This window comes from Clytia hemisphaerica, unplaced genomic scaffold (genome assembly GCF_902728285.1).
Source record: "Clytia hemisphaerica strain Z4C2 unplaced genomic scaffold, Clytia hemisphaerica genome assembly, whole genome shotgun sequence".
Taxonomy (NCBI): domain Eukaryota; kingdom Metazoa; phylum Cnidaria; class Hydrozoa; order Leptothecata; family Clytiidae; genus Clytia; species Clytia hemisphaerica.
The window spans coordinates 1,221,070-1,247,982 of NW_027103528.1; the positions used below are offsets into that span (position 1 = coordinate 1,221,070).

General features: G+C 35.6%; 3 protein-coding genes across 6 annotated transcripts in view; all 3 read left to right on the forward strand.

The window, feature by feature from the left end:
* Positions 1 to 15,376, forward strand: part of LOC136799477 (DNA-directed RNA polymerase I subunit RPA2-like) — a 34,291-nt gene extending 18,915 nt beyond the window's left edge. The window contains exons 3-28 of the mRNA XM_067056188.1: positions 3,248 to 3,307; positions 3,926 to 4,120; positions 4,501 to 4,641; positions 4,927 to 5,121; positions 5,506 to 5,656; positions 6,088 to 6,214; positions 6,703 to 6,820; positions 7,178 to 7,372; positions 7,673 to 7,882; positions 8,225 to 8,434; positions 8,635 to 8,787; positions 9,085 to 9,237; positions 9,453 to 9,527; positions 9,749 to 9,850; positions 10,443 to 10,526; positions 10,864 to 10,912; positions 11,171 to 11,270; positions 11,527 to 11,599; positions 11,763 to 11,831; positions 12,023 to 12,081; positions 12,365 to 12,462; positions 12,635 to 12,760; positions 13,182 to 13,309; positions 14,460 to 14,507; positions 14,724 to 14,840; positions 15,031 to 15,376. Of these exons, the coding sequence (XP_066912289.1) occupies positions 3,248 to 3,307; positions 3,926 to 4,120; positions 4,501 to 4,641; positions 4,927 to 5,121; positions 5,506 to 5,656; positions 6,088 to 6,214; positions 6,703 to 6,820; positions 7,178 to 7,372; positions 7,673 to 7,882; positions 8,225 to 8,434; positions 8,635 to 8,787; positions 9,085 to 9,237; positions 9,453 to 9,527; positions 9,749 to 9,850; positions 10,443 to 10,526; positions 10,864 to 10,912; positions 11,171 to 11,270; positions 11,527 to 11,599; positions 11,763 to 11,831; positions 12,023 to 12,081; positions 12,365 to 12,462; positions 12,635 to 12,760; positions 13,182 to 13,309; positions 14,460 to 14,507; positions 14,724 to 14,840; positions 15,031 to 15,246 (3,252 nt within the window). The 3' untranslated portion in view covers positions 15,247 to 15,376. The remainder of the gene's footprint in view (positions 1 to 3,247; positions 3,308 to 3,925; positions 4,121 to 4,500; positions 4,642 to 4,926; positions 5,122 to 5,505; positions 5,657 to 6,087; positions 6,215 to 6,702; positions 6,821 to 7,177; positions 7,373 to 7,672; positions 7,883 to 8,224; positions 8,435 to 8,634; positions 8,788 to 9,084; positions 9,238 to 9,452; positions 9,528 to 9,748; positions 9,851 to 10,442; positions 10,527 to 10,863; positions 10,913 to 11,170; positions 11,271 to 11,526; positions 11,600 to 11,762; positions 11,832 to 12,022; positions 12,082 to 12,364; positions 12,463 to 12,634; positions 12,761 to 13,181; positions 13,310 to 14,459; positions 14,508 to 14,723; positions 14,841 to 15,030) is intronic.
* Positions 1 to 26,913, forward strand: part of LOC136799478 (signal transducer and activator of transcription 5B-like) — a 279,436-nt gene that overhangs the window by 82,967 nt on the left and 169,556 nt on the right. The window lies entirely within an intron of this gene.
* The window catches only part of LOC136799481 (coiled-coil domain-containing protein 93-like), a 112,810-nt gene that overhangs the window by 79,426 nt on the left and 6,471 nt on the right, over positions 1 to 26,913 (forward strand). Inside the window, exons 1-5 of one of the 4 annotated variants that reach the window (XM_067056192.1) lie at positions 16,599 to 16,655; positions 24,802 to 24,835; positions 25,093 to 25,206; positions 25,536 to 25,630; positions 26,686 to 26,797. In XM_067056192.1, the coding sequence (XP_066912293.1) occupies positions 16,615 to 16,655; positions 24,802 to 24,835; positions 25,093 to 25,206; positions 25,536 to 25,630; positions 26,686 to 26,797 (396 nt within the window). In that variant the 5' untranslated portion in view covers positions 16,599 to 16,614. Of the gene's footprint in view, positions 1 to 16,598; positions 16,656 to 17,863; positions 18,003 to 20,157; positions 20,304 to 24,801; positions 24,836 to 25,092; positions 25,207 to 25,535; positions 25,631 to 26,685; positions 26,798 to 26,913 lie in introns of those variants that run through there. The other 3 variants (XM_067056193.1, XM_067056195.1, XM_067056194.1) reach the window with 3 other exon arrangements.

The following is a 26,913-nucleotide window of genomic DNA, read 5'->3' on the forward strand; positions in this document are numbered from 1 at the left end:
TTTCAAAAAGTGCTAAAAAAATTGAAAAATCGATCTATCAAATGACGATGGGCTTTTTGTATGAAAATGACGTTTTGTTTGTAAATAATTGCATCGAATCTTGAAATTAATAAAAAACAGCATAACTTCAAACACAGTTCATCAGTCATCTTCCTACGTCTATGATAAAAGATATATTCTCTGACGTCTAGGATCGCTTGTTAAACGTTATCAAGGAACTTGATGTAATTTGTCTTGGCTTGAACTTGGTAGCATTGAATTAAGAAGTGTTAAAATTTCTTGCGATGTACAAGGTAGTCAATTTTTGAGTTGTATGTCTGAATGTTTTCCTGTCATATCTCAAGTAACACGACTCCTCTTTAAAAAAAGCTTTTTTTGAATGTTTTGAAGAATTCGTTGGCTAGACTAGTCAAAGTTCACTTTATTTGATGGTACAAAATTCTAATTTCCAATCATTTTTTCTCTAGTGAAAGTAAACAAAGTTAAAAAACAGAAAGTTGCTTGGATAGCCAATCTACTAACAATATAGCAGCAGAATGAGTCAAAATGATGGAATAGATACCATGAAAATTGAGTTCCAGGGAAAAACAGCAAAACATTCAAACCAAACTGAAATATCTTTATCTATAGTAACTGAAGAACCTACAAGCAGCAAGGATCCGTCTTTAAACATTCATGAAATTCCACTAAAAAGATGCAAAGTTGAACTGGTTGATAATATCTCCACCTTTCAGGAATCTACCGAATTAAGTGACTCAATTGATGACAATGGGAATGGTGATAACTTGGGTGTAACTATCGATAATGAAACAGAAGGCCTGGGCCATAGCACTGACACCAACATTAGCGATTATGAAAATCAGGAGACAGCTTTTCAAGATTTGTTTATTGATGGGCTGTACTATTGTGATAAATGTCCGTCCAAAATCCAAAGGAAAGACAATTTTAAAAGACACTATCTATCAGTCCACAAGCTGACTCTGGTTGATAAAAGTATCCAAGCCAATGTGAAGAACAAGTGTATCTTCCCTGGTTGCAACAAAGCTTTCTACCATAAATCACGAATGATGCAACATTTGCAAGAAGAACACAAGATTGCTGTTGAGAGTGAAACCAAAAGATTTGATAGTTTGGAAGAATTTTTTGAATGGAAAGAATTAGAGGAAACAACAAACTTTGTTTATTTCCCGAGAAAAGAATCTAGGGCTATGTCAAATGGCATACGACATGAAACATATGTCTGTCAATATAAAGGAAAAAGACAACCTGCTGCATTTAAAAACTCCACAGGGAAAAGAAAAGAAGCCAAGAAGCATCCAGTTTGTCCTGCACGTATGCTCGTCACAATCAAGACATCCAAAAAGAGGGTTGACGTATCGTTGAAGTACATTAAGTCACACAATCACCCTATCTGTTGTGAAGACATCAAAAATAAACCCATCTCAAACCAAATGAAGGATGAAATCAAAGAAAAGTTGTTGGAAAATAAATCAATAGATGATGTTATCTCAGAACTGCAGCGGGAAGTAGTTGATGAACCGAGCGGAAGTTCTTTGCAGAAAGTTTTCATGGAAAGACATCGGGTCAGATACATTCAACAGAAATTAAACCTCCCCAAAAGCAACAATGAAAAGACTACATCAATAACCATAGAAAACCGATTGAAATCACTCACAACACCTGACTTCAACCCTATACTGCTTTATAAACCAGCTCAAGCTCTGATTGAAACAGATGGACCGAATTTGGACACCGAAACGTTTACCTTTGGGATTCAAACGAAGGAACAAAGCCAATTGTTTCAGAAATATGCAACAGGGATTGTGCTTTTTGAACTGGCAATGCCGTCCACATTCATACCTTATTACATCTTGACATTGAAAGTTGTTGATGAACTAAAACAGGCTTACAATGTTGCCCATTTGATATCAAGCGTTAAAGATGTTAATGCTGTTACGGAATTTTTCACTGCAATCAAAGCTCGTTGCACCAACCTTCCCAATATCAACCTTGTAATGACAACTTTGGACACATTTGGTGTGGAACAATTTCAAAATGTTTTTGGTGAAGATATACAATTCATTTATTCCAAATGGCATTTCCACAAATTGGTTTTCTCCAAACTTTTCACTGAGTGTCCTGAGGAGGAGGAACTTCGACATCAAATTTACTTTACTCTTGTGGCACTGATCGAACAAAGAGACCCTGAAAACTTCAAAGATATTGCTTCAGATTTCTTCCATTCATACAAGGTCAAATGTCTCAGTATTGTAACCTTCATGGCTGACCTTTACCTTACTGAACCAGAGAAGTGGGCACTATGTTACCGCAAACCAGAATTTCATCACTGTGATATCTTCATGCACATCAATACAACTATTCAATCATTACGATTGTCGCTTGGTTCTTTGAGAGAACAAGTCTCCATTGGTACTTTACTCAATACCTTACTCAATAACGACCATTCAGTGTATTTGAAACAAAGATGCCAACAACAGCTTGCTGAGATAGAGCCTTCATCTCATGTCACATCTCTCGGCATCTCCGATGAAGACATGAACAAAGTCTCTGATACACAATGGTTTGTTACTCACGATGAATCAGTTTATGAAGTCAATTGGAACTCTGATGGCTGTTTGGAAGAATTTTGTCCAATCAGATGTTTGGAGCTGCTTTGTTTTGGCTTGTGTGAACACATGTATACATGTAATTGTCAAACTGATGTTAACGATATTTGCGCCCACATTCACAAAGTTCACTCCTTTGAAATGGGTGTGTCACACTGCCAACAGACCCCTGGTGCTGAATCTGAACTTCCAGAGGGGAGTAAGAAGAAATTCAAATTGTATGCTCGAACAAGCAAAAATAAACAAGAATCAAGGCATTCAATCAATAAGAATCTTGAATTTCTACGACAATTCGTCACTGAGGATCCTTCTCAAGAATTATTGGATGAAATCAAGCAAACACTTGACCATTTGAAATCCATCTGTCAAAAGTCCAAGCGGAAAAAGCTATAGGTATAAATTCGAAAGGATAGTCCAAATTTTGCTTTATTTTTTTAGACTCCAAAACACAATTTTGAAATTTAAGGATATTTCCTTTTAAAGCATCGCACTTACTTAAAATTAATATCTTACATGCTGAAACATGTATTATATACTTCTAGCATGTGCATATAATATGTCAAATTAACTTGTGTATAACATTCTGGATTCAATAAACCATTTTCAATTTTCTGTTCCAGCTTATTCCACCTCAACATTTTGAGTTGCCAGATGGTAGGAGGGCTGAAATACGATTCTTGGTAAGTTTATACATCTAGGTTTGTGGGAAGGCATTTGGTAAGTTTGGTTACTTATTTCTTGAAGCCCCATGGAGCTATACACATTACACAATAATTTGTATATAGTAGGCAGTGTGCTGATGAGTCCCAATGAGGACGAAATGCATACACCTGCTCTGCCACCCAAATCTCTAGAGTGAATATTTTTAGCAGTATGCAGCGCTGACGAGTCCTAGTAAGGACGAAAGCCATATGCTGCTCTGCCACCCAAATCTCCTGAAAGAAAATGGTTGAACAGAAATTCTTTTAATTTCTTCACATATATATTATTGTCAGGCTATTTAGTGACAATATATTGCTGAGTGCGCCGGCAACATATTGAAAAGATTTGCAATTATTCTAACAATAATTAGGGTCGTTTACAGAAAGAAAATTTCTTTTAAATAAAGTACCTGTTGTTTACTTAATTAACATTAGGGTCTGCAAACCATATTGTCGAATATTGCTCGTCAATATATTGTGTAGTCTAACTAGCCCATAATGCTTTTTAATCAGCTGAAAGTAATGCGAAAATGTTTGTTTTCAATAAATGGAGATAGCAGGAAGTGATTTTTATTTTAATTCATTATTTCGATTCAGAATGCAGATATTGGGCATCCAATGGTAGATGAAAAAGATGTGACTTCCAAAACGACCAGGATATATCCTGCTGAATGTCGGGAAAGACATTGTACTTATGGCGCAAACCTTACAGCGACTGTCCAATGGAAGATTGGGGATCAAGTGCAAGGACATACTAGTAGAGTACTTGGCAAGGTACCTATGATGGTCAAGGTTAGTCAATCATTTTAAATTGGTTCAAGGGTTAAAAAGACCAGATAATCAGTCTTGCGAAGAGTTCTGCACATTCTTGTGTCTCAGGCATCTCGTAGAAGCGTATCGCTTTACATTAAAGTTGTTCAAATCAAAGATGCGTCTCAAAAATTTCATCTACAAATCTGGATTAATATCTTTATTTATACTAACATTCGCTGTAATAAAAGGAACTTTATGTTTCTGAAAGGTAATGTGGCTTACATTTGACTTACTTTGAGATTCTTCAAAAAGGATTCATCTTATTAAGACTATGAAAGATTGCAGTCTTCAGAGAAAAAAGTCTGACCAGTTAAAAAACCAGTGAGCAAGATTTTTTATCCTTTGTTTCTTTACTTCAGTCAAGTCATTGTTCATTGCACGGTTTGACACCAAAAGAACTGATTCGTCAACACGAAGAAGCACAAGAAATGGGAGGATATTTTATCATCAATGGAATTGAAAGAATCATTCGTATGCTTATCATGCCCAGAAGAAACTATGTAAGTCAATTTTGATGTTACAATAGCATTTTCAACTTCATTTACTCTTATCGCGCTTGTTCAGCAGCCAAAATTCGACATTATAATCAAACAAATTTTATATAGTTTTTATAATGATGCCATGAGAGAAAAATTCAAGAGCTGTACCGCAACACTAGGCAATTTTTGTGAAAGCCACTTCCGTCTTCATTTCTTTGACACATGTTAAAGTCGTGTTATATTTTGAAATCTGACACACTCCTACTTCATGATATCATTTAGCTCTCTAATACTTGTCTTCTTTAGCCATTAGCTATGGTGCGAAATTCATGGAAGCAGCGTGGTCCATTATTTACTGAGTTTGGTGTTTCCATTCGGTCAGTACAAAAGGATCAGACAGGAAACACAAGTGTTCTTCACTATCTCAATGACGGTACATGTACTTTCTCATTCATCCATGGAAAAGAACAGTTCTTTATACCACTTGCCATCGTCCTCAAGGTAAACACAAGTTCTGTGGTTTTTGTTGGACAGATAAGCGTTTTCATTTATGAGTAATTGAAACATTCAATTACCTATCGTTCAGCATGTGCATTAGCGAAACTTCCTCATTGCCATTCCTTGTAAAATATTCCTGGGGACTTCCACTGTAGATTTTCATCAGGGATACTGGTAAAAATACGTTGCCTCGCAAATTAAACTTACTTTTCACCCACCCAAACTCTTTAATTTCTTTCCCTTTGTATTGCTTTGGCAATTCCTAGAAATGAAAAAAATTCACCCGATGTACGGTAACTTACTTTTTTGGAATGCTTTCATGATGCTTTTCCCGTATTTTTTATGTTTTTATGTGTAATAAAATCGCTTTTATCTCCCAATGAACAGGCTCTCACACCGAACACAGACCAGTATGTGTACACCAACCTCGTTAAAGGTCAAGAAGAAAATGTGTTTTTCAAAGATGCTGTAGCCAATATGCTTCGTGTCCTTCAAAATGAAGGATTGCTCACAAGAAAAGAAGTCCTCAAATATATTGGTAAGATGAAATACGAATCTAAATTTACAGTAGAAATATTGAGGGAAACTCACTGACTTTTATAAACCCTGGACTAAGCTTTTTTTGCCATCTATGAACGGAGTTATTCTGAAGTTGGTCTCCTTAAAGAAGCCGCAGTGCTACCTTCTGTTTCAAACGGCGCTACAAATATCTAGGCCTGGCTTGATCTAGCGCTTTTCCATGCCTGCAGAGGGTTTATATAAAGCTCATTGGGGAAAACAATAAATCGCTGCTCGTTTTCATTTCCATAGGACTATGAGACTCCATTTTAAAGGCAATGTCTGGCTCACCTTCATCGACTCCTATAAAATTGCATGCTTGTTGAATGAGGAAAGTTTACAAGGTTACAGAAGGTTTCCAAGTATACCTTTTCCATTAATGTGCATAAACTTTATTCTCCCAATCATTAGGTGAACGATTCCGAATCAAGTTTTCGTTGGCCGAATGGGTTACGGACGAAGAAGTGGCCATTTATCTTTTCAATAATTGTATTCTACCTCACCTCGATAACAATCAAGATAAATTCAACCTTCTTGTGTAAGTAATTGCTTGACTTGTTAACCCATTAAACGCGTTTTCTCTGTAACTTCAAATTTTCAAATACTTTTGATTTTAAATGCGCCTACCCACCCAACTAAGGAAAGAATGCCAATCTGGACTTTTTAGGTTTTTGAAGACAGGGGAAAAAGGGTGACATAGATCGCGGCGATCCTAGATTCGACCTACAGGTACAGGACCGTAACAATTTGACACTCGTATATGATGCCAGCACTTAATAAGTTGACTGCAGAATAGAAGGATGGTTAAAAGTCAAAACCTTGTTCATATATTTACCGAAGCTCTGCGGAAGTAAAGCTTTGAGCATTCTTTAACTAAATTTGACCTCGAAACTTAAGCATTAAAACTAAAGATTGGAGCCTTCTCTAACTAAATTTAATCTTGAACTTAAGCATTAATTAAATAAGCAACAACGGCGAAATCGATTCCCAGGAAAAAACCTAGTCATTTCTTGTGATCTGTTTTAGGTTTATGACACAGAAGCTATTTGACTTGGCGAACGAGAAGTGTGCCGTTGAAACTCCTGATAATCCAATGAACCAAGAAGTATTGTTAGGTGGACATGTCTTTCAAACCGTACTCAAGGTTGGTTCAATTCTCTTGACTGACCAATCCTAAATTCTTTTTACTTGCTATTTGGTTCTTATAATTGTTCAAGACTTCTCTTCGTTTTATTGTTATTGGTTCATAGTATGATTCTTGAATCTACAATTCTACATATCTTGATTTTATGACGTTCTTGGACGTTCCCCACGAAACTGTAAATCTTCCACAAGATCCATTGGTGGAATAATAAAAAAAAGTTACAGACGGAACGGTTCTTAGAAGAATACAGTGTCTGTTTGTCACAAGCTATCGTATGGGAAGTCCTTACGCAAATCTACCGAATCAATCCCCAAAAACCTTTTAATAAGTGTCAATTTCATGGTTTTTGCTCTCTAGGATAAGCTGGAGACCTGGCTAACGTCACTTCGTTATGGTTTATTGAGAGGGATGAAGAAGATGGGAAATGAGTTCGAATTGAATCAAGCGACGCTTCTCTCTTGGATGCAGAAAACCATTAATGTTTCGAACGCTGTTGAACACTTCTTTAGTACTGGAAACATTTCATCCAAAAGCTCGCTTGGACTTATGCAGGTAAAATACATACAGAAACGAATAGATTCTAATCATCTTATATAGATTTCAACAGATTTCATCATGGTATCTTTTGGTTAATGGATGGCTTATATCAAAGTATCGAAAAAAATGAAACAGTGTAGGCCGTTAGAAAGTGATTCCAATATCGAATTCAATGATTTTGAAGTGTAAATTAGTAATTAAAATTCCAACTAGAATTTATCTGGATCTAGATGAATAACACTGTACACATCCTGGATTTCATTGAGGAACGCCATGCTTTGAGTGATTTATATTTCTCCAATTTTTCCATTCTAGAATACAGGTTTAACGGTTGTAGCGGACAAGTTGAACATCATGCGATTCCTTTCACATTTCCGTTGTATTCATCGTGGTGCTTTCTTCGCTCAAATGAGAACTACTGGTGTCCGAAAATTGCTTCCTGAAGCCTGGGGTTTTATGTGTCCGGTACACACACCTGATGGTTCACCATGTGGTCTGTTGAACCATTTGGCTGCTTTATGCAAGGTAAAACGTCTCTTTGCGTCTCATCTCTTGACTGATTCATGATACGAGGGCTCATTTGAAGGTGATTTGGTTGGTGTCCTTTCTTTTGAATACTGTAGTAGTTACAGTCGACAAATAATTGAGGAGGAAAGATCTACAACAGATCAGAGAGAAATGACCATGATCAAACTTGTGAAAAAATAGCAATCAGGGTTTCACTTTTCTTCAATGGACAAGTTGGGTGAAATCAGTTGTAAATTTCCGATACGAATAAGATAGGAGACATCTGCACTCGCAAATTTATATTCTTAATTCTACCCAATAATTTGCGTATTACTTTCTACTCTTGGCCGGTTCGTGTAGGTGGAGAACGAGATCAGACCAACGGCCACATTACGAAAAATGCTGTTAACACTCGGTGTGTATCCTGAAAACCAAGCATCCAAACTTCCCAATTTATCAGATTGTTACACGGTGCTTTTGGATGGAGATGTTGTGGGAAGAATCCATAGAAATCGTGCCGAAGATTTAGCTGCTCAATTGAGATATTTTAAAGCTAGTGGCAAAGAAGGGGTGAGTTACTTTTAAGTCAACTCACTCTAATCCGAACTTCTATGATTCGAACTAAAACATTGATCCCCTAAGCTTGAAAGTAACGTAAAATGCTCTCTATAATTCGAATAAGATGGTCTTACCCAAAAGCTTTACTTTATCATTAAAGAATGGCTACTTATTATATGAATTAATTGTAAAAAATCTTTCATCTTTTGCAGATCCCTTCAACTATGGAGATTTGTTTGATTCAAAAGACGAAATACGCCGGACAGTATCCCGGTCTGTTTTTATTCACGGAACCCGCCCGTATGATACGACCTGTCACCAACTTACGCACTAAAACCGTCGAATACATTGGTTCTTTTGAACAGGTTTGGCATATATATTCCAGTAATATCTGAGCAAACATTTAAGCTAGAAGTGCTGCTTTCACCAGATGATTAGCTTTAACATTTACAGTGTATTTAGCTTCACCCCCTGGTATCTCCCACTTGTGTGTCAATTTCCTGACCACTATTCCTTTAAAAAAGGAAATCGTTGCAATTATGCTTAAACGGATTCATTCAAAGCACTGCCGTAAAGTTTAAGATTCTCCTACCAGGATTTATTCTGCTTAAAACTTGGTTTGTTGGGAAGCTTATATAAAATGTTTTCTTCTTGATCGACAGGTGTATATGGATATTGCAGTGTGCAAGAAGGAGATCATTAAAAACGTTACCACACATCTTGAGTTGGGTCCAAGTTCAATGTTGAGTGCTCTTGCAAATTTGACGCCTTATTCTGACTTCAATCAATCTCCACGTAACATGTACCAGTGTCAGGTGAATGAAAAAGTTGTTCTATGAGTTCTTTGATCATCCTTTAAAATGTCAAAGAGTCCATCACCAATACTTGCATTTCTCTCTCCCTTCTTCAATTAAGTTGAGTGATGTAACCTTGTAAATACCATTACTTTGTAACTTTAAATTTTCAAATATTCCAAACTCACATCTAAATCATTCCATTGTTTTCTCTTAAAAAAATCTTTGTTCTTTAGATGGGTAAACAAACCATGGGAACACCGTGTCAAGCGCTAAAACATCGTTCCGATAACAAGATGTACCGTATACAGGTAAACTTCAATATCTACGGAAACATTTCGACTTTCCCAGTAGTGGCAAAATTTAAACAATTTTTTCTCTAGCTTGAATTTGCCACTGCTTACAAAAACCGGGGTGTTTCTGTAGAAATCATTACGTCACGAATATCTTGAATAACCCTCATACTTTTCTTTGTTTTGTAACTTTCGCTTTGAAGACATGGATAGAGAACCACAATGTATTTTTCTTATAGACGCCACAAGCACCAATTGTACGAAACGAACGATACAACGATTACGGAGTCGACGAATTTCCACTAGGTACAAACGCTGTTGTCGCTGTTATCTCGTATACCGTAAGTTTTTTTAATGTTTTCTCTGTATCATGATGAAGGGGTATCAGAAAATGAAGTGTTTACTGGATCCAAAATTTTATTCAGATTCAAGTTTTTCAAGTTTTTCATTCGACATTGATGGCCATAATGATCTTAGGGCGTCATCTTCTCTAATCAGCGGTTCCAGGAGCAACATTTAGTTTGTTTCATTTACAGTTACTTAATTAGACAGGAAAAGTGTATGGTAAGCCTTTTGCATTTGCAATTATTCTTTCTTCAAATGATCTGTTAACTCAGTTCATACCGTGTCAATGTATATTGTGTGTTTTTCTGTGGCGGAGACGGTAAGGTTCTAATTTGACTAGATCCTGACCAGCTGGGGACGACGGTAAATCAGCACTTTTACCGTCCTTGACTTTGCGGGTCAGAACTACCAGTTATTCCAAATCGCTTCAGTCACCCTATCATCCTCAAAAGTGCAAGTACATAAACTCGCCTTTATATAATATAGAAACGGGTTGGTCGTCTCAATCGAAAGACCCCTAGAACAATGGCTCATCTCCGCAATATAAATTGGTGTTAAAATGTTTATATTTTCTAAATTTCGTTTCAGGGTTACGACATGGAAGATGCTATGATTATCAATAAAGGCTCTCTCGATCGTGGATTTTCTCATGGACAAATCTACAAGACTGAGGTCTGTTCATATTGTCCCCATTTTTTGTGTTGGTAATCTTACTATAGCCCTATTCCTAGTTTGATCAGAGGCGGTTGACTCTTCTTAAAATATGTCTTGTCTTTAAGTCCTTTACGAATTGCAATATTTACCAACGAAAACACCTAAATTTTAAATCTGCTGCGCTCAATGCCTGATGCTTTTAAAAAATTTCATCTTCTTTTTCAAAATATTTCTGGTTTTTTTTGTTTGGTATTCTTTTCAACGAGCGCGAAATGGCCATCTTCTTCGTGAACTGTCTTTATGAGACGGACTTTTGTACTCTTTTTGTATTTCAAAGTTCATTTTTTGTCGACAGGTAATAAACCTAGTGGAGAAGAAAGGCCGAACATCGACGACACGATTTGGTAATTTTTTCTTTGTTTAATTGAGCTATTATCTGACGATATCAGTTTTATGTGCCTAAGGCTCGAACTTCCTTTTGAAACTGTATTAGCTTTGCCGCATACAAACTCGTTCTCGGATTTCACAATCATTTTTTTATCAAGTCATACAAAATGAGACACATGCTTCGCAGCGAAATCAATTGAGCTGAATGGATGAATGAATGTATAAATAATACAGCGTTTTCAGCAATTAACCTGAGTGGTGGTTTTAAATTTCAGGTGCGGATCCGAAAAGTGGACCTGTAATAAATGGAAAAATAGATTTAGACGGATTACCGTTGATCGGGCGTTACATGCAACAAGATGAACCTTATTACAGGTTAGAATCTCGCACTGATATCCCCTCAATCATGAAACTAACAAACTGTTTGAAACCAGGTTAATTATCAAAGTTTAGCACAATTTTTGAGAAACTCCTTACTTGTTACCCACAGCTCTGTGGAGACCAAGTGGTCTAAGGCGTCAGTGCCACAAACCAGGGATTCAGGTCATAGATAGCCGAGCTGGCTGGCCAGCCGGCCGTGGTTAGGTCCTGGACTATCACGTAAAATATCGACTTTCATCTATCTATCTAGCTACTACAACACGGCAAATCAACAATACACGGTGAAAAAATATAAAAGCATGGAGCCAGCCTACATTGAGGATGTAAGAATATTTTGACACTCAGTTTCTCCCTTTTGTTGTATCTTTCAAAGAACTTTTTAAATAGGAATAATGAAATTAGATACAGTCTTCTTATCAGTTTGTATACCTCCACAATTATTAAGTGAGATGCGATAAGTGACAAATTGAAACTCTTCTATTATAGGTGAAGATCTTGGGCAATAATCTCGGCGACGGTAAAATGGACAGAGTATCTATCAAGTTGAGAATAAGAGTAAGAAAATTTTGTATTACATCGTTTTTATTTCTAACTCCTTGAAAGCTCCTGCTTTTATAATACACTTTGGCTTTAACAAGATCTTAGATCCTAGCTATCTTATGCCCATACCCCGATTGGTACAGGACAGATACGACAAATATGCTTCGACAAATCAGTATTTATGTATCGGTCTTTTATCTTTTTAGAGAAATCCGATCATTGGTGACAAGTTTGCCAGTAGGCACGGACAAAAAGGGATTCTCAGGTAAAAATTCATATTTATTCTTTAACCAAGTTTTCTGGTCCCTTTAGGAAGCAAACTCTTCCAGATAAATTCTCTCCTTAAATTCTTAATTTTTCAATCTTTCAAAAAAAGATTGAAAGGATTTGCTATATTATTCCCTTCAAAATTATATCTCCAACGGTTAAGCTATCCGTATACACGTGTTTGGTCGCATATCAACATTAGTCATTAAGCAAACATATGCTCGTCTTATTCCTTGGTTTTGTATCAGAAATCTTCATCACTCAACTCAATTTTGTTTCAGTCAAAAATGGCCAGTGCATGATATGCCGTTCACAGAGAGTGGTATGGTACCAGATATCTTGTTCAACCCTCATGGTTTCCCCTCTCGTATGACTATCGGTAAGTTACTCTGTTCGTGAGGTCTTTTCAAAAGCATCAGTTCTCCTACAAAGGGATCCCACGACTTTATTCTTAAAGCTCTAGTTTACTGAGAAATATATTTCACTTGTCTATTATCCAGTACATAGATCATTTTTACATCATTTTAACTTTTTGTTTGTTATTGCTTTAGGTATGATGATCGAATCAATGGCGGGCAAATCAGCCGCCCTTCACGGTATCACCCACGATTCAACGCCCTTCAAGTTTTCGGAAGATGATCCTGCTGCTGATTACATGGGTGATATGTTGCTAAAAGGTGACTTCGCTTTTTTTTTAATAAGAAAGTGTACTTTGGATGAGGGTCAAGGATTCTTAAGAAATTGCCAAAATTGAGGATGAAATATTCTTAACGTATTCTTACTTTTTTAGAATTGACTTTTTTACAAACATGAGAAATGATCAATTTGAGGGTTTTGGACTTTTGAAGATTTGGGTTAAAGTTACATTTCTTCCTCAAAGCTTTCAATTATCTTTAACACAGGAAGTGGTTTTATATGTTAACCAAATACAAAATGACTGTATTCTTATTAAGTTCTATGAAATTCACCCTAAAGGGTATTCTTAGGGTATTCTTACGACTTGGCCAATTTTCACCCTGATATTCTTATAGAAGATATTCTTATAAAAAAAGCGTTTAATTATCGGGAAAGAATTTAATTTTTCATACTTTCTTTCAGCTGGTTATAATTATTACGGCAACGAGACTTTGTACAGTGGAATTAATGGTCAAGAGATGGGCGTCAGTATTTTCGTCGGCATCGTTTACTATCAACGTCTACGTCACATGGTCTCCGATAAATTTCAAGTAAGTTGAATAATCGATATTTAAACATTCGGAAGCAGTTGAAGGAAGTGATAGCGTATACCATGGTAAACTGTTAAGGTGTCATCAGGTAGGCATTGTCTAGTGCTCATAGAAACATTTCATATTATTTGGCTACGTTCTGCAAAGCAGCTGATATAAATGATAATTTACTTTAGCCGTACAAACTTTCGCGAGCAGAAACTATCGCGATTTTCGCGAATTTTGGCCCTTTTCGCGAAAGTAAATGTCTTTAAAAATTCTGGGAAGGGCCATTCGCGAAAGTTTATGCTCGTGAAAATTTCTTGACAAAATAGAAAATCTGTAAAACTTCATACTTTGAATAAAATGTAACTTTTATGACACTATTTGGCATGTTAAAAGACTAATGAGTCAAAGGACAAATGTTTCAAGCCAATCCAAGAAGTATTTGTCCCTCTAAGCCATTTTTTCATGTGAAAATTCTCAATTTTACGTCTTGATTCGCGAAAGTTTATTTCCGTTAAATTCGCGGAAGTAAATAGTCGTGAATTTCGTGATTTTTCGTCCTCGCGAAAGTTTGTACGCCTAAAGTATATCGTTTTTTTACACTAGTAAGGTATCATAAAAATAAGTTTTTATTTAGTGCTCCTAGAGTCATTTAAGTTAAAATTCTATAGGAATAGGAAATACAAAGTGATGTTTCTCAGTGATGCAAGTTTGATTAAATAATTGAAAGATTACTCGAATGTTTTTAATTTTTTGAAGAAAAATAAATTTTGAAGATTACTCGAATGAAAGATAGGACAGGTCGTGTACTGTGAAATATCTTTTTGTAGAATGAAAATACTTCAGTGATATCTAATTCGTTGTCCGATTCAGAATCGAAGATTGCGCGTGCTGTAAGTCTTTAGTAGTAGATGTAGATTGGTTTTTGTTATTCATGACGTAATGTTTTATACGGAAGCACCCGAAATAACTCGGGTGTTGTTTGCCACTAGTATTATTTTCATAAGTGTCAAACACTCGCTCTTTTTATTGCATTCGTATAAAACATTCCATCATGAATATTACGAAATTTATTCATAGTTTTGTAAATGTAGAGGAATTCCTTTTCAGTATTAACGCGAAATGACATTTTTAGCTATGATTTATCTATGTGTTCTTTTTACAGGTCCGTACGACTGGTCCAATTGACGTCCTCACGCATCAACCGGTCAAGGTAACTCCTTAGAGTTTCATACCCATGGCTGCCCCATGTTTGACCCTTTTTTTAAGGTGAATATTCTGCATTCTTTCAAACTCAAGTCTATTTGAAGATATATATTATGGACCTTTGAAGAATCCAAAACAACAGGAGAGCTTTTTCAGAACGTCCCCTATTTCTTGAAACATTACCAAAATAAATGAAATACATCAACAACTTGCTATTTGACAGGGTCGGAAGAGACATGGTGGTATTCGATTTGGAGAAATGGAGAGAGATGCATTGATTGCACATGGAAGTGGTTTCCTTTTGCATGACAGACTCTTCAATTGTTCTGATAAATCAGAGGTAATAATCTCGTGAATATCTTTTCAACAAACACAAACAGTTATCCAATTCAAAATTTATTAATAGTGATAGCCTATAGTATTATTGTCAGACTAAATTGCTGATCAAGCTAGAATTATGTGATATACGTTAAAGTTCGGAAAAGACTAAAATGTAAGATAAAAACTACCTTCAAATTCTCATTTTATAGACTCATGTTTGCACGAAATGTGGAAGTTTGATCAGTCCAACGTTCGTCAAGATACCTGAAGAACTCGCTAAGATTTCCTGTGATAAAAACCAATGGATTTGCAAAACGTGTGAAAATGGAGACCATATTACAAAAATGGTCGTTCCGTATGTTTTCCGATATTTACTTGCGGAACTGACTGCAATGAACATTCGAGTGACACTAGATGTGAAATAAACCCAACGAACTTTCACAGGATTATTTTTTTGTATTCTGGAAACAGCCCAACCTGTTTTTTATATGAGATCAGCAACTCAAAATTATATAAACATAAACAAAGATAGAAAAACTAAAAGAAATCAATAAATATTATACCACTTAATCTATTGTAATTTCCTCTCTCGTTTAATTACTGTGAATGGGATAATAATGCTCCTCGCCACAAGCGGTGCAGTAGTATAGTGGTTATCAATCTTGACTGCCGTTCAGGAGGTCGAGGTTAGATACCCACCAAGTGTTGCGATTCACTTGGAAAGTGAATGTACCTTTGCGTGGGCCCACCCATGTTATGCGAGGGGAATCGGGTAGGCAGAAACCTAGACCACGAATACAAATCTGGATATGTATAAGGAAAAGCCAGTTATCCTCGTCATCATTAAAGCTAAAGAAGAACTGTGGTTGAAATAACTTTGGCTTCAAATACTTGGTTGTACCTTAAGGGAAGAAATTTTCGCGGAATTTAATTTCGCGAATTTGGGCGTAATTCGCGAAATTAAATTCCGCGAAACACACCAAAATTGTTAAATCGCGAAATTCGATTTTTTTTCTTCTTCTTTTATTTTGTTGTTTTTGAACAGGTGTTATCAAAAAAGATGGACACAATTGATTTTTAAGCATTATAACGTGTATTTTTTATCAAATATAAACAAATATAAACAACTCCATGGTGCTTAAAAGTTAATCTAAGCTGATAACTTCTTCTCAATCGCGAAATTAAATCCCGTGAAACTTTTAAAATCGGCTCATTCGCGAAATTAAATTCTGCGAAACTTGCCATTTTGAAACTTGATTCGCGAAAATTTCTTCCCTTAAGGTAGAAGACACCCCCCCTCTTTCATCGACAATCTTAGAGCTTTTTCATTCCCGACAAACATTTTCTATTCTAATCCGCTCCTCAACAATCAAATGCTTTTCTGAGCACTGATATCAAATTGGTTTTTGGCTCAATGACATCAGAATTTTAAGATTCAGCGAATCAGTTAATTTAATTGTTGACGCAGACTCGAAATCTTACCGTGAGTATCACAGCTCGCGAATAAATATTGATATTTTCTCTATGAAAACTTGGCCTCTGGTACCCAGGGTACCGATATCTACGGAAAATTTCATTTACTACAGTACACTACGTTATACGTGACCACCAACAAAATAGGCACTTTTCTGCGACTTTTGGTTTAAACTATAGAAAAGGGAATGAAACCCGTCAGAGGAGGGCGCCCAGTTTGCAGAGTATGGCAAGGCTGCGCTTGAGGAAAAATTCGGAAATACCAAGTTCTGCACTGGAAGAGTGCACTTGATAAATTTTGGTCCGGACAAGGTGCACCTATGCGTCGGAAATTGGCCCAAAAAGGCAAAAAATTGCTAAAGTAAGTTAGCCGCACTTGAGGAGGAAAATAGTGGAACTCTGCACTTGGGGTTAAAAAACCGTCTGCACTTGCACCTGAATACCTCAAATTTTGCACCTGCACTCGACTTTTTCCGAGTTGTGCACTTGAGATCTCGAGAGCAAATGTAGACTAGTAAACCACGTCGTTGTATTTCGCTGCCAATGGGATCTATTTCTATATATGTTCACTGAATCTTTCCAATCCACTCTCCCGCGGCAATTTCTATTTTTTATAAGAACTCTTTATTATAAGCACTATTCCCGCGTTGCTGTGTCCAAGGAAAGACAGACGCTTGCTAGTCTAGAGTGGGAGGGCCGTGATTTCTTAATAGCGAGTTTATGTATGTGTGTTTTTCAGCGACGGAGACGGTAAGGTTCTAATTTGAGTAGATCCTGACCAGCTGATGACGACGGCAAATTAGCACTTTTACCGTCCTCGATTTTGCGGGGCGGAATTGCGGGTTTTTCCAAATCGCTTCAGTCACTCTACCGTCCTCAAAAGTGCAAATACACCAGTTTGCAGAGTGTGGTACGTTTGCTCGAGATCTCGAGTGCACAACTCTGAAAAAGTCAAGTGCAGGTGCAAAATTTGAGGTTTTCAAGTGCAAGTTCAGACGGTTTTTTAACCTCGAGTGCAGAGTTCGGCTATTTTTTCCTCAAGTGCAGCTAATTTTAGCAATTTTTTTGCCTTTTTGGGCGAATTTCCTAGGTATAGGTGCACCTTGTCCGGACCAAAATTTATCAGGTGCGTTCTTCCAGTGCGGAACTTGGTATTTGCAAATTTTTCCTCGAGTGCAGCCCACAGATATCTGTAAAGCCCGAAGGGCTAGATTTGCGGCTTTTATCAAAAAGTGAAGCTCATCTTTGGAAGGATTTCCTACCAGAGTCACGTGACTAAAATATGCAATTTCACCGGTTTGAGAGATGTGAAATAGCGTTTGCCGCCTACGTTTTTTTATCTCGCGCTCCGAAAACAATTAAAATGCTAGATCCTATCCATCGGCACGAAATTTAAAAAGTCAAATTTTTGCTTCACTTTTTTTTGCTGGAGAAAGCTTAAAGTTGCAAATCTAGCCCTTCGGGCTTAGATATCTGTGGTGCAGCCTTGCCATACTCTGCAAACTGGCAAATACATAAACTCGGTATTTTTCGCGCTAAAAATGTTATTCCGATTATTCATTTTCCCGATTTCTGTGCAGTACGAAGAAAGAGTGCTGAGTGTAGTTGCAGAGGAAAATCCAAGTCACTTGATTTTTTCTGATTTTATCTGACTCGAACCAACAACAACTTGTTCAATCTAACCAGCATTGGTTTGTTACAGTCACAGGTGTGCATTTTCTTCTATCTTTCACACAATGGTTTGCTTATTATCTAATACAGGAAAGTTTTTAAGAAGGGAGGAAGGCTGGATTTTTAAAAGTTTGGATTTTAGGTCCCGTGGTGGCGCTATATGATCGATTCTGTGTGTGGCGTCATTTTCACCTACAATCAGCCATTTTTTCTAAAAAATGGTAGAAAGAATATGTAAAGGATGATTTAGTAACACCTTGATAGCTCAAAATCTTCAAATGTTTCCCGTTTAGACCTGTCTGTGTGTGCTGACGGTATAGTTTTTTTTGTTTTGTCGGTGAATTCTTTTTGTCCTAGTGTCCTTTGCGCTTTTTAATGAAATTAACATTTTCAAAAACTTTTAAAAATTGCCTAAAATTTGAGCCATAGATGAAAAAATTTGAGCCAAGCCAACCTTGAAAACTAATTTGAAGATCAAACTTCCCAAGAAAAAGATCTACGAGGGAGGCGGAACCCATCTAGATCTGTGCACCACTCTGGATAGGCTGTTTCCCGGAATTTTTGCCGGACCTCAAATAATGACCCATTTACATATGCGGAATTATTTTTACTTTAGCGTAGAAACCAGGCCTTAAAAATCAAAGCGCTGGTCTCGGGAATAGACCTTTTTTTAGAGAGGCAGCCATGTTGAATAATTAAGTACTCCAGCATAAAAACAATGATACAGCCATGCATAATTTTTAAAATATGCATGATACATAATTATGCATGGCTGTATCATTGTTTTTATGCTGGAGTACATAATTATTCAATATGGCTGCCTCTTTAAAAAAAGGTCTATTGTATGACAAATTTTGGTTGGTTGATTTTGGCTGCTGCACGTTTTATTTTATTTCAAACTTTCAAGTTTTTAATTAATTGTCTTGCGAACTTGGTTCAGGTAACTCTCATCCTTGTTGTGCAAATACATCCTGTAGATGACTGATGTTGTTTTTTCTGAAAGCTAGATTTCCTAGTGTGACTAACAGCTGTTCGATTACTGAACCGCATCAAGCAGTTATTGAACCGAGATCCTGGTAAAGTTGTATAAAGTTTGATTGTGTTTGATACTGTTCGATGTGTTCGATTTCAATTAAACAGTAAACCTCGGAACCTCGATCATCAGGGTGGGGCAAAAGTAGTTGGCGCCCGCCCCGTAAAAACTGGAACCCTTTAGCATAGCATACATTAAAAAAAAGTTAGAAGGGTTCAAAGTTCACGGAAAAATGAAACATTTGGTTTGACGTCAACAAGAGTTTTGTGACTTCGAGTCGCTATACAAACTAATAGAACTCTATTTGAACTCTAAACAAACTTAATCGAACAATATATTGTTTTCAAACTATAATCAAACAGTAATTTCCGGTAAAGTTCAATTACTGTTTGATTTGGTTCGGTAATCGAACAGTTAGCATTTGATTAGTTCAATGAAATTCGATTGTTCGATTACGAAAATTGGTTCGATAACGTTCGGTTGGCAGTTAGGAACAGGAAGTAGGAAGATTGCTTGCTTGAAGATAGTCCCTACTAACTAACTGGTTTTTGTCAAATCAGTCTATAGCTTAGTTTGGAGATCCATACTTTCTAACCAATACTTACAGTATAAAAGCAAAAAGCTCATACAGTAACCAAAAATTTTGAAATTGTCAAAAATTGAAGGTCTTCAAATCTCTTTAAAACCTACTTTTATGGGAAGCTGTGGTATTTTCTAGCAAAAAGCAAAAAAAAATAGAGCTTAAAGTCGCTTTAAAAACCTTTTTATCCCACTTTTTAGGTTTTTGTAAAATTGCGGGCACAAATAAGAGAAAAAATAATTAAGTTTTGGTTTTTCTTCTCGTTGACTTCGTTTTCAACCCTTCTAACCATTTTTGAAATGTACATAAAATTTCTGAAAATTTGATATATAACATGCATATGTTCACAAAAAGTCAACATAGGCTAAGTCTGAACCTGCTGCTACAGTGCTGAAAAAACTGCTTCGGAATGATATGCCTTTATTAAAGGATTTTTTAAAGGTATGGATTCAAAATATTAACCAAAAAGCCTCTTTTGCAAGCTGAATCAACTTTATATGGACTTGGACTGGTTAAATCTATGATTTTGAGGTCTTGAAATCCATTTTTTCACAGACTAGTACTAGGTCAGAGTTTTGGTCATGCTGTGATGGAAAATTTTCAATAGCCTGTAAAAATCTATGAGAGTGGAATCAAGTCTTAATTTTCTACATGATACATCAACCCATCAGTGTTAATCAGAAACCTAAAATAGAAATTGAAAAAAAGTGAACCCATCTAGCAAGGTAAGCCCAAGATTCGGATTTTCTATTTTTCCTATCGGTACAACCTAATTAAAAAGTACAATATAATGAGATCTTCGATAGAACCTCGACTCGAGATAGTCGCACCTATGTAAACTTTATTGATTTTGTGGATATGGATTGCATTTCTTTACATTACAGTGAGATAAAGTAAAATTCTATTGGTTGTTTTTACCAATACATGGACTAATTTATGATAAAAAACTCCCTTTTCCTTTCCATGGCTCGATCTACAAGCAAAGTCATTGTATTTGATTGAATTATCCAATGAAATAGAGTGGGATTATTGAAGTTGTGATTCTCACTCAAACTTTAAATTCTGAAGAATGTTATATATTTCAGGAATATTTTGACACTGATTGTTAAAGATATTTAAAAAAAATACATGCCTTTTCTTATTTTCCCCAATTACAAATTTTAAACTAAGGCAAAATATTCAACTTTAAAGCCATCTAAAAGGAGACAAATTTATTTTTTATATAAGTGGAATCGACATTCTGCAACGGCTCTATGGAAAGAAATAGGGAATTTTCCTAAATCTAACATAAGTTTATAAGAATTTTATAGAACAAGAATTTTTTTAAGTGGAATAGGCTTTCAGGGATTTAATTTATCAAAGAATAGCTAAAACATATTGTTTAAGAGTTATGAATTATGTTCTTATAAAGTTGATGCTTATAAGAAAAATAAATGTTTCTCTTTTAGGCACAATCCTATGTTTACTTTGAAAGAACCGATCACTGAAAGCTAATAATTATTGGTTTAATAGTTATGAATTGTTTTCTTATAAAGTTGATGCTTATAAGAAAAATAAATTTTTCTAGCTTAAGCATAATCATATGTTTGCTTTGAAAGAACCAATCGCCAAAAGCTAATATCTATTGTTTGGAGAATTATGAATTGTGTTCATATAAAGTTGATGCTTAAAAGAAAAACAAAATTTTCCTGATTTAGCACAGTCCCCTAGTTGCTTATAGAACCAATCGCCGAAAGCTAATAATCATTGGTTTAAGAGTTAAGAATTGTGTTCTTATAAAGTTAATGCTTATAAGAAAAAATTTTTCTAGCTTAAGCACTATCCTATGTTTGTTTTGAAAGAACCAAACGCCAAAAGCTAATGTCTATTGGTTTAAGAGTTATGAATTGTGTTTTTATAAAATTGATGCTTATAAGAAAAATAAATTTTTCCTCATTTATAGCACTGTCCCCTAGTTGCTTTGATAGAATCAATCGCCGAAAGCCAATATCACTTATAAAGATGATGCTTAAAAGAAAAACAACAATCGCCAAATGTTTGCCATAGTCCAAGAACAATGCGATTAAATACTTTGAAAAATTAATGTTAAAATTGAGTCAGTCTTTCAAAATTGGCTCCTTTTTAGGTCAAAATCCAAGTAACCTGAAAATAACCCTTATCATGTTATATATCAGTGGAAGCAGAATTTTGAGTAGATTATTAATATAATGCTTTAACCAGTTAAAAAAGACGCATGTGCATGAGCTTTTTGCTTACATGAGCAGAATTCCTCTGTTTTTGGCTGTCATTTGTCATCTCATGTACTGTATATATAATACACATGTTGAGATTTTTTTATATAGACAGTGTGTAGGCCAAGCCTCTCAGCTATCTATAGCTAGGGAGATTCTGGTAGAAAAGAACACTTATTTTATTTTGCAGCTATGGTTAGTTTACACGGGCAGGATGGGTAATTTCAGGGTGAGATTTCTACTTTGATCCCAGTGTGGAAACAATGCAAAGTCCACGCGCCGAATTGTTATTTGTTTAAACTAAGATCTACACCTAAAAAACTTCCGCTAAAGAAACTGCAAAATTGCAGGGCGTTAGAATGGCGGTGCTCTTCTTGTCTTCAAAAGCTTTGACTTACGCCAATATTTAACTTTATATCCGCTCCATACGCCAATACGTCAAAAGTATATATGGCCCAAACACCAAACATTTACCCAGAAAGGGGTCATGTTAGGCAAAACATTTCATATAAAATTTGGGATCTTTGCCTTCAAAAACCAGGCCCAAAACACTGAGCGTGTGTGGGTCAGTTCGGGTCATGTTCAGGACTTTTCAAGTTTGAAATTACAAAGTGGTTCGATAAGTTCAGGCCATACTGTGGGTTGTCACCCAACATCTTCCATTATTTGTATAAATCATGGTCAGATTTCCTTTGAAAATATGCAAAAAAACCTATGCAAAAATATAAACTTATTCTCAACTTCAGTTGAGCTACAATCTGACAATGTCTGTCTGTCTGTCTGTCTCTGTGTGTGTGTGTCTGTCTGTCTGTCTGTCACAAAAACTTTAGGGCAGCCTGGAGACTTCAAAAATGCTTGGATTTGGCTGAAATTTGGCACACTTGTTCCTTGGGCGAATATCTGGGGGTATTTTTTTCATATTTTAAAAATTTTGATTTTTGGGGCCTGGGGACGAGTTTTTCGTCAAAACGAGGCTAAAACTTTTGGGCAGCCTGGAGACTTCAAAAATGGTCGGATTTGGCTAAAATTTGGCTCACTTGTTCCTTGGGTGAATATCTGGGGGTGCTTTTTTTATTTTTTGAAAATTTTGATTTTTGGGGCCTAGGGGCGAGTTTTTCGCCAAAACGAGGCTAAAACTTTGGGGCAGCCTGGAGACTTCAAAAATGGTTGGATTTGGCTGAAATTTGGCACACTTGTTCCTTGGGTGAATATCTGGGGATGTTTTTTTAATTTTTTGAAAATTTTGATTTTTGGGGCCCAGGGACGAGATTTCGCCAAAACGAGGCTAAAACTTTAGGGCAGCCTGGAGACTTCAAAAATTGTTCGATTTGGCTGAAATTTTGCACACTTGTTCCTTGGGTGAATATCTGGGGTTCTACAATTGGCCCTATGAATAGTTTGAAAGCACTGAAGTTGAGCCCAGTGCGTTGCGCACGTTCGACTATATATACACAATGTTGGTTATTGATTAAAATTTAATCTTGTAGATGAAAGATTAAAGGTTTGTTTTTAAATAAGATTGATATCGTTTGCTTATACTCTTTCTTCAATCTTAATTTACAAGCTTTTCATTTGTTGAGTTTACACTAATGATGCTGGCAAACTGTCTACTGACTTTTTGCCGGCTGTAATTGATGGATTGCCAGACTCAACAAGAGTGCCGGTATTTTTTATGTACTTAAAATCGCTTGTTGGAGATTCACATTATGTGGATTTTCTAACAAATTATAAACATCAATATCTTTGCAACATATTACGGTATGGCACTCAAATTTTGGAAATGAGTTAACATCAAAGAAAAGAAAATTTAGAAAAAAAAATTTCCTTTGTGATGACATCATATTATCATAATGGCCAGGGGGGGGGTCTTGCAGTTACTCCTTGACACTATGTGGAGTAACTGCAATTTTGGACATTTTCTACAGACACCACCACCCTTGCAGTTATTCCATAGTGTACTAACTGATTTTACCCTCAAAATTGGTGTATACCACCCCCAAAAATGCCAAATTTGGCAATTTTTTCACTGAATTCCTCATTTTTGATACCATTTTACTGGGTACGTCTTATTAACGACCGTTCAAGAGTTAAATATCTCAATCATTTTCCAAGTTTGTTGAAATATCTTTCATGCCTTGATTGAAAAAAAAATTGTGATTTTTTTTTGACTTTTGAAAAAAATGTTTTGAATTTTTTTGCTTCCGGAATTTTTAAAAACCTAAAATTTTAAGTGAAAAATTGAAAAATGTGCTCACTTAGTACACCATATCCTACCAAAATCGACAATTTTGGGCTTAGGCACCACCCATGTTGCAGTTAGTCCACTGTTTAGTAACTGTTTTCCCAAATTTTGGTTTATATACCACCACGGTAGTAATTGTCATAGTGTTTATATAATAACTGCATGACCCCCCCCCTGTAATGGCGCCAAATTTTATAAACAAATAATTATGACAATTTTGGGGCACTGGACTGTCTTGGGCAATGAAAATTTTGGCAATCTAGTTAAAATTGTTTGTGAGGAATTTAATTGAATTAAAAAATCTTTTCTACATCAAGAGCTATAGCAGTTTAAAGTTATTAGGCCATTCTTTGGAAATTTTTGCAAAAGTTCTCACAAAAAACTGCTTCAATTATTTTTAAAGATTTTATGAGGGGTGGGATATTTTGTCCCCCGGACTATAATTCCTCAAAAAGGCCTTGGTTATTCCCTCTGGAAAAACTCTTTTGGCCATTCACTGAATTAATTCCCTATCCCACCAAAATTTCTTCCCTAAAATATATACGCATTTATCAACTTAGATGAATAGTTTTCTTCAGCTGAAGTTTATAATAATCTAGAAGTTTATTGTAATTTTAATTTCGACTGATGTCAGAGAAGAGAAAGACAGGTCTAGAACCCTTTGTAGAGAGAGTGATTATGGGCTATGTGACAGGATTGAATTTATTCAATGGAAACTATCATTAAAATTTTTCAATTTTTCCATTCTAGAATGGCTGAATCAATACCAAACATGGCCCAAAAGGTAATTGAAGTAGTTACATCCAACTTTAGCTGGGAAATCTGGCTCTGAAACCTTCTTTAATAAATGCTCTTTATGAATTTGCTTAACGCTGGCTTCAGCAAAATGTTTCAAATTCAAGGACTTCTTTTTTTTAACTTTTGGACTTTGTATATTAACAACAGAGTTCCAAATGATAAATGACTGGTAACTCTCTCCTAACCACAAGTACTAAGCAGCATTTGTGATGGTACCTCCAGCTTTTAAACTTTTTCTCTTAGATAGAAACACGGGAAGATGAGGAGCAGGGAAAGAAGTTTCATGAAACAGTTGATTTGCTTCTTGCTGCTGGATATTTTCGAGCAAGAATTAAAGGATTATCTCCCTTCGATAAGGTTTGTTTATTTTCTTTAATTCAATCTACCTCGAGGTCCTTTAAAACGACCCTTGTCTGTTCATTTGTCGGTTTGTCCATCTGTTACTAACTTTTTTTGGGGATTGGCTTACATTAGTTTCTTTTCTTAATTCTTTCACAAAGACTATGTCGGAAATGTGAGGGATCCGAGAGTTTTTCTGATAAAAAATGCTAATTACATACTCGTTATATATTCAATATAATTATATCATATTATACACTTCTTTGGAAGGCAATTGGAATGTAAGCTTCACTTTCAATTTATAATACTTCGGATGGCACTAATCCCATTATAAATTTCTTGGATAGGTAGTTGGTGGTATGACATGGTGTATTACCACGTGTGATTTCGATGTTGATGTCGACCTTTTATTTCAAGAAAACTCTACAATCGGTCAGAAAATGTATGATACTCTCAATATTTCATTTTATAAATCGTTGCTTACTCAGCTCCTTTATGTTAGATTCAAAAAAGCATGACTGTCAATAAAAACTGTACGGTCCCATTTTTTTCAATTTTGCATTGGATCGTTTAACGATTCTTAAAAATCCATATTCATTTAAAAAGAAACTCCCTGTCCTACATTAAAACATGATTCTTATTTCTCTACCGCAATATCATCCAAAGTCTATTCACGATAAGTGTGCACTCTTTTTTCTTTTACCTATAACTTTTGAAGGAATTCTTCAATCTTCATAAATTTGGTATCATTTGAAAGATATTAGTGAGTGGAACAATTTGAAATAAAAAAATCTTCAAAAAATTCTGAAAATGAAGATGAAAATGAAGAAGTCATCACTGTGAAGAAATTTCATTAAAATATTTATTCAATATAAAGTTATGATACAAAGTTAATAAGTGATTGACCCCAAAAAACAGCAAAAAACTGCAAAAACAGCGTTTTTAGACGTCAATCAGCTTATAACTTTGTTTGATATCGTTTGACTGAATGATTATTTTTGAGAAATTTTTTCACAGTGATGACGTTCGATGATCAAGGATTCACTTCAGTGAAAATGATAGTTATACTGTAGCACTTTTCTACAAGATCTTCATTTTTTTCTTCTTCATTTTCATCTTCATGTTCAGAATTCTTTTAAAGATTTTTTTATTTCAAATTGTTCCACTCACTAATATCTTTCCAATGATACCAAATTTGTAAAGATTAAAGAATTCCTTCGAAAGTTATAGGTAAAAGAAAAAAGAGTGCACACTTATCGTGAATAGACTTTAGCATCCCATTCAGTATTTGAAAGCATATAAATAGCCCAGAGTTTGACCATTCAGTGATAGGCTCAAATTACTGTAGCCTTTAAACATGCCATAGTTACCATTGTTATTACTATTAGCACCAAAAAGACACATATTTGGCCACATCGGTACTTCATAGTCCCTCATAGTAATAATCATCAAGTTAAATCAACTGTTGTTTTACTCCTTCATTTGTTTTATTCATAGTGCATTGACTGAGAAGATTGTTGCAGTTTTACCAAAGATGAAATGTCCACATCGCATAGAACCTCATCAAATTCAAGGGCTCGATTTCATTCATATATTTCCTGTCATCCAGGTACCATATCACCAACACAATTATATTCATAACATTGTTAATAATATTTGAAAAAAAGACAGTTTGGTTAGAAATTACATCTCCCTCCGTAATACTATAGTAACTTCGAGATAATC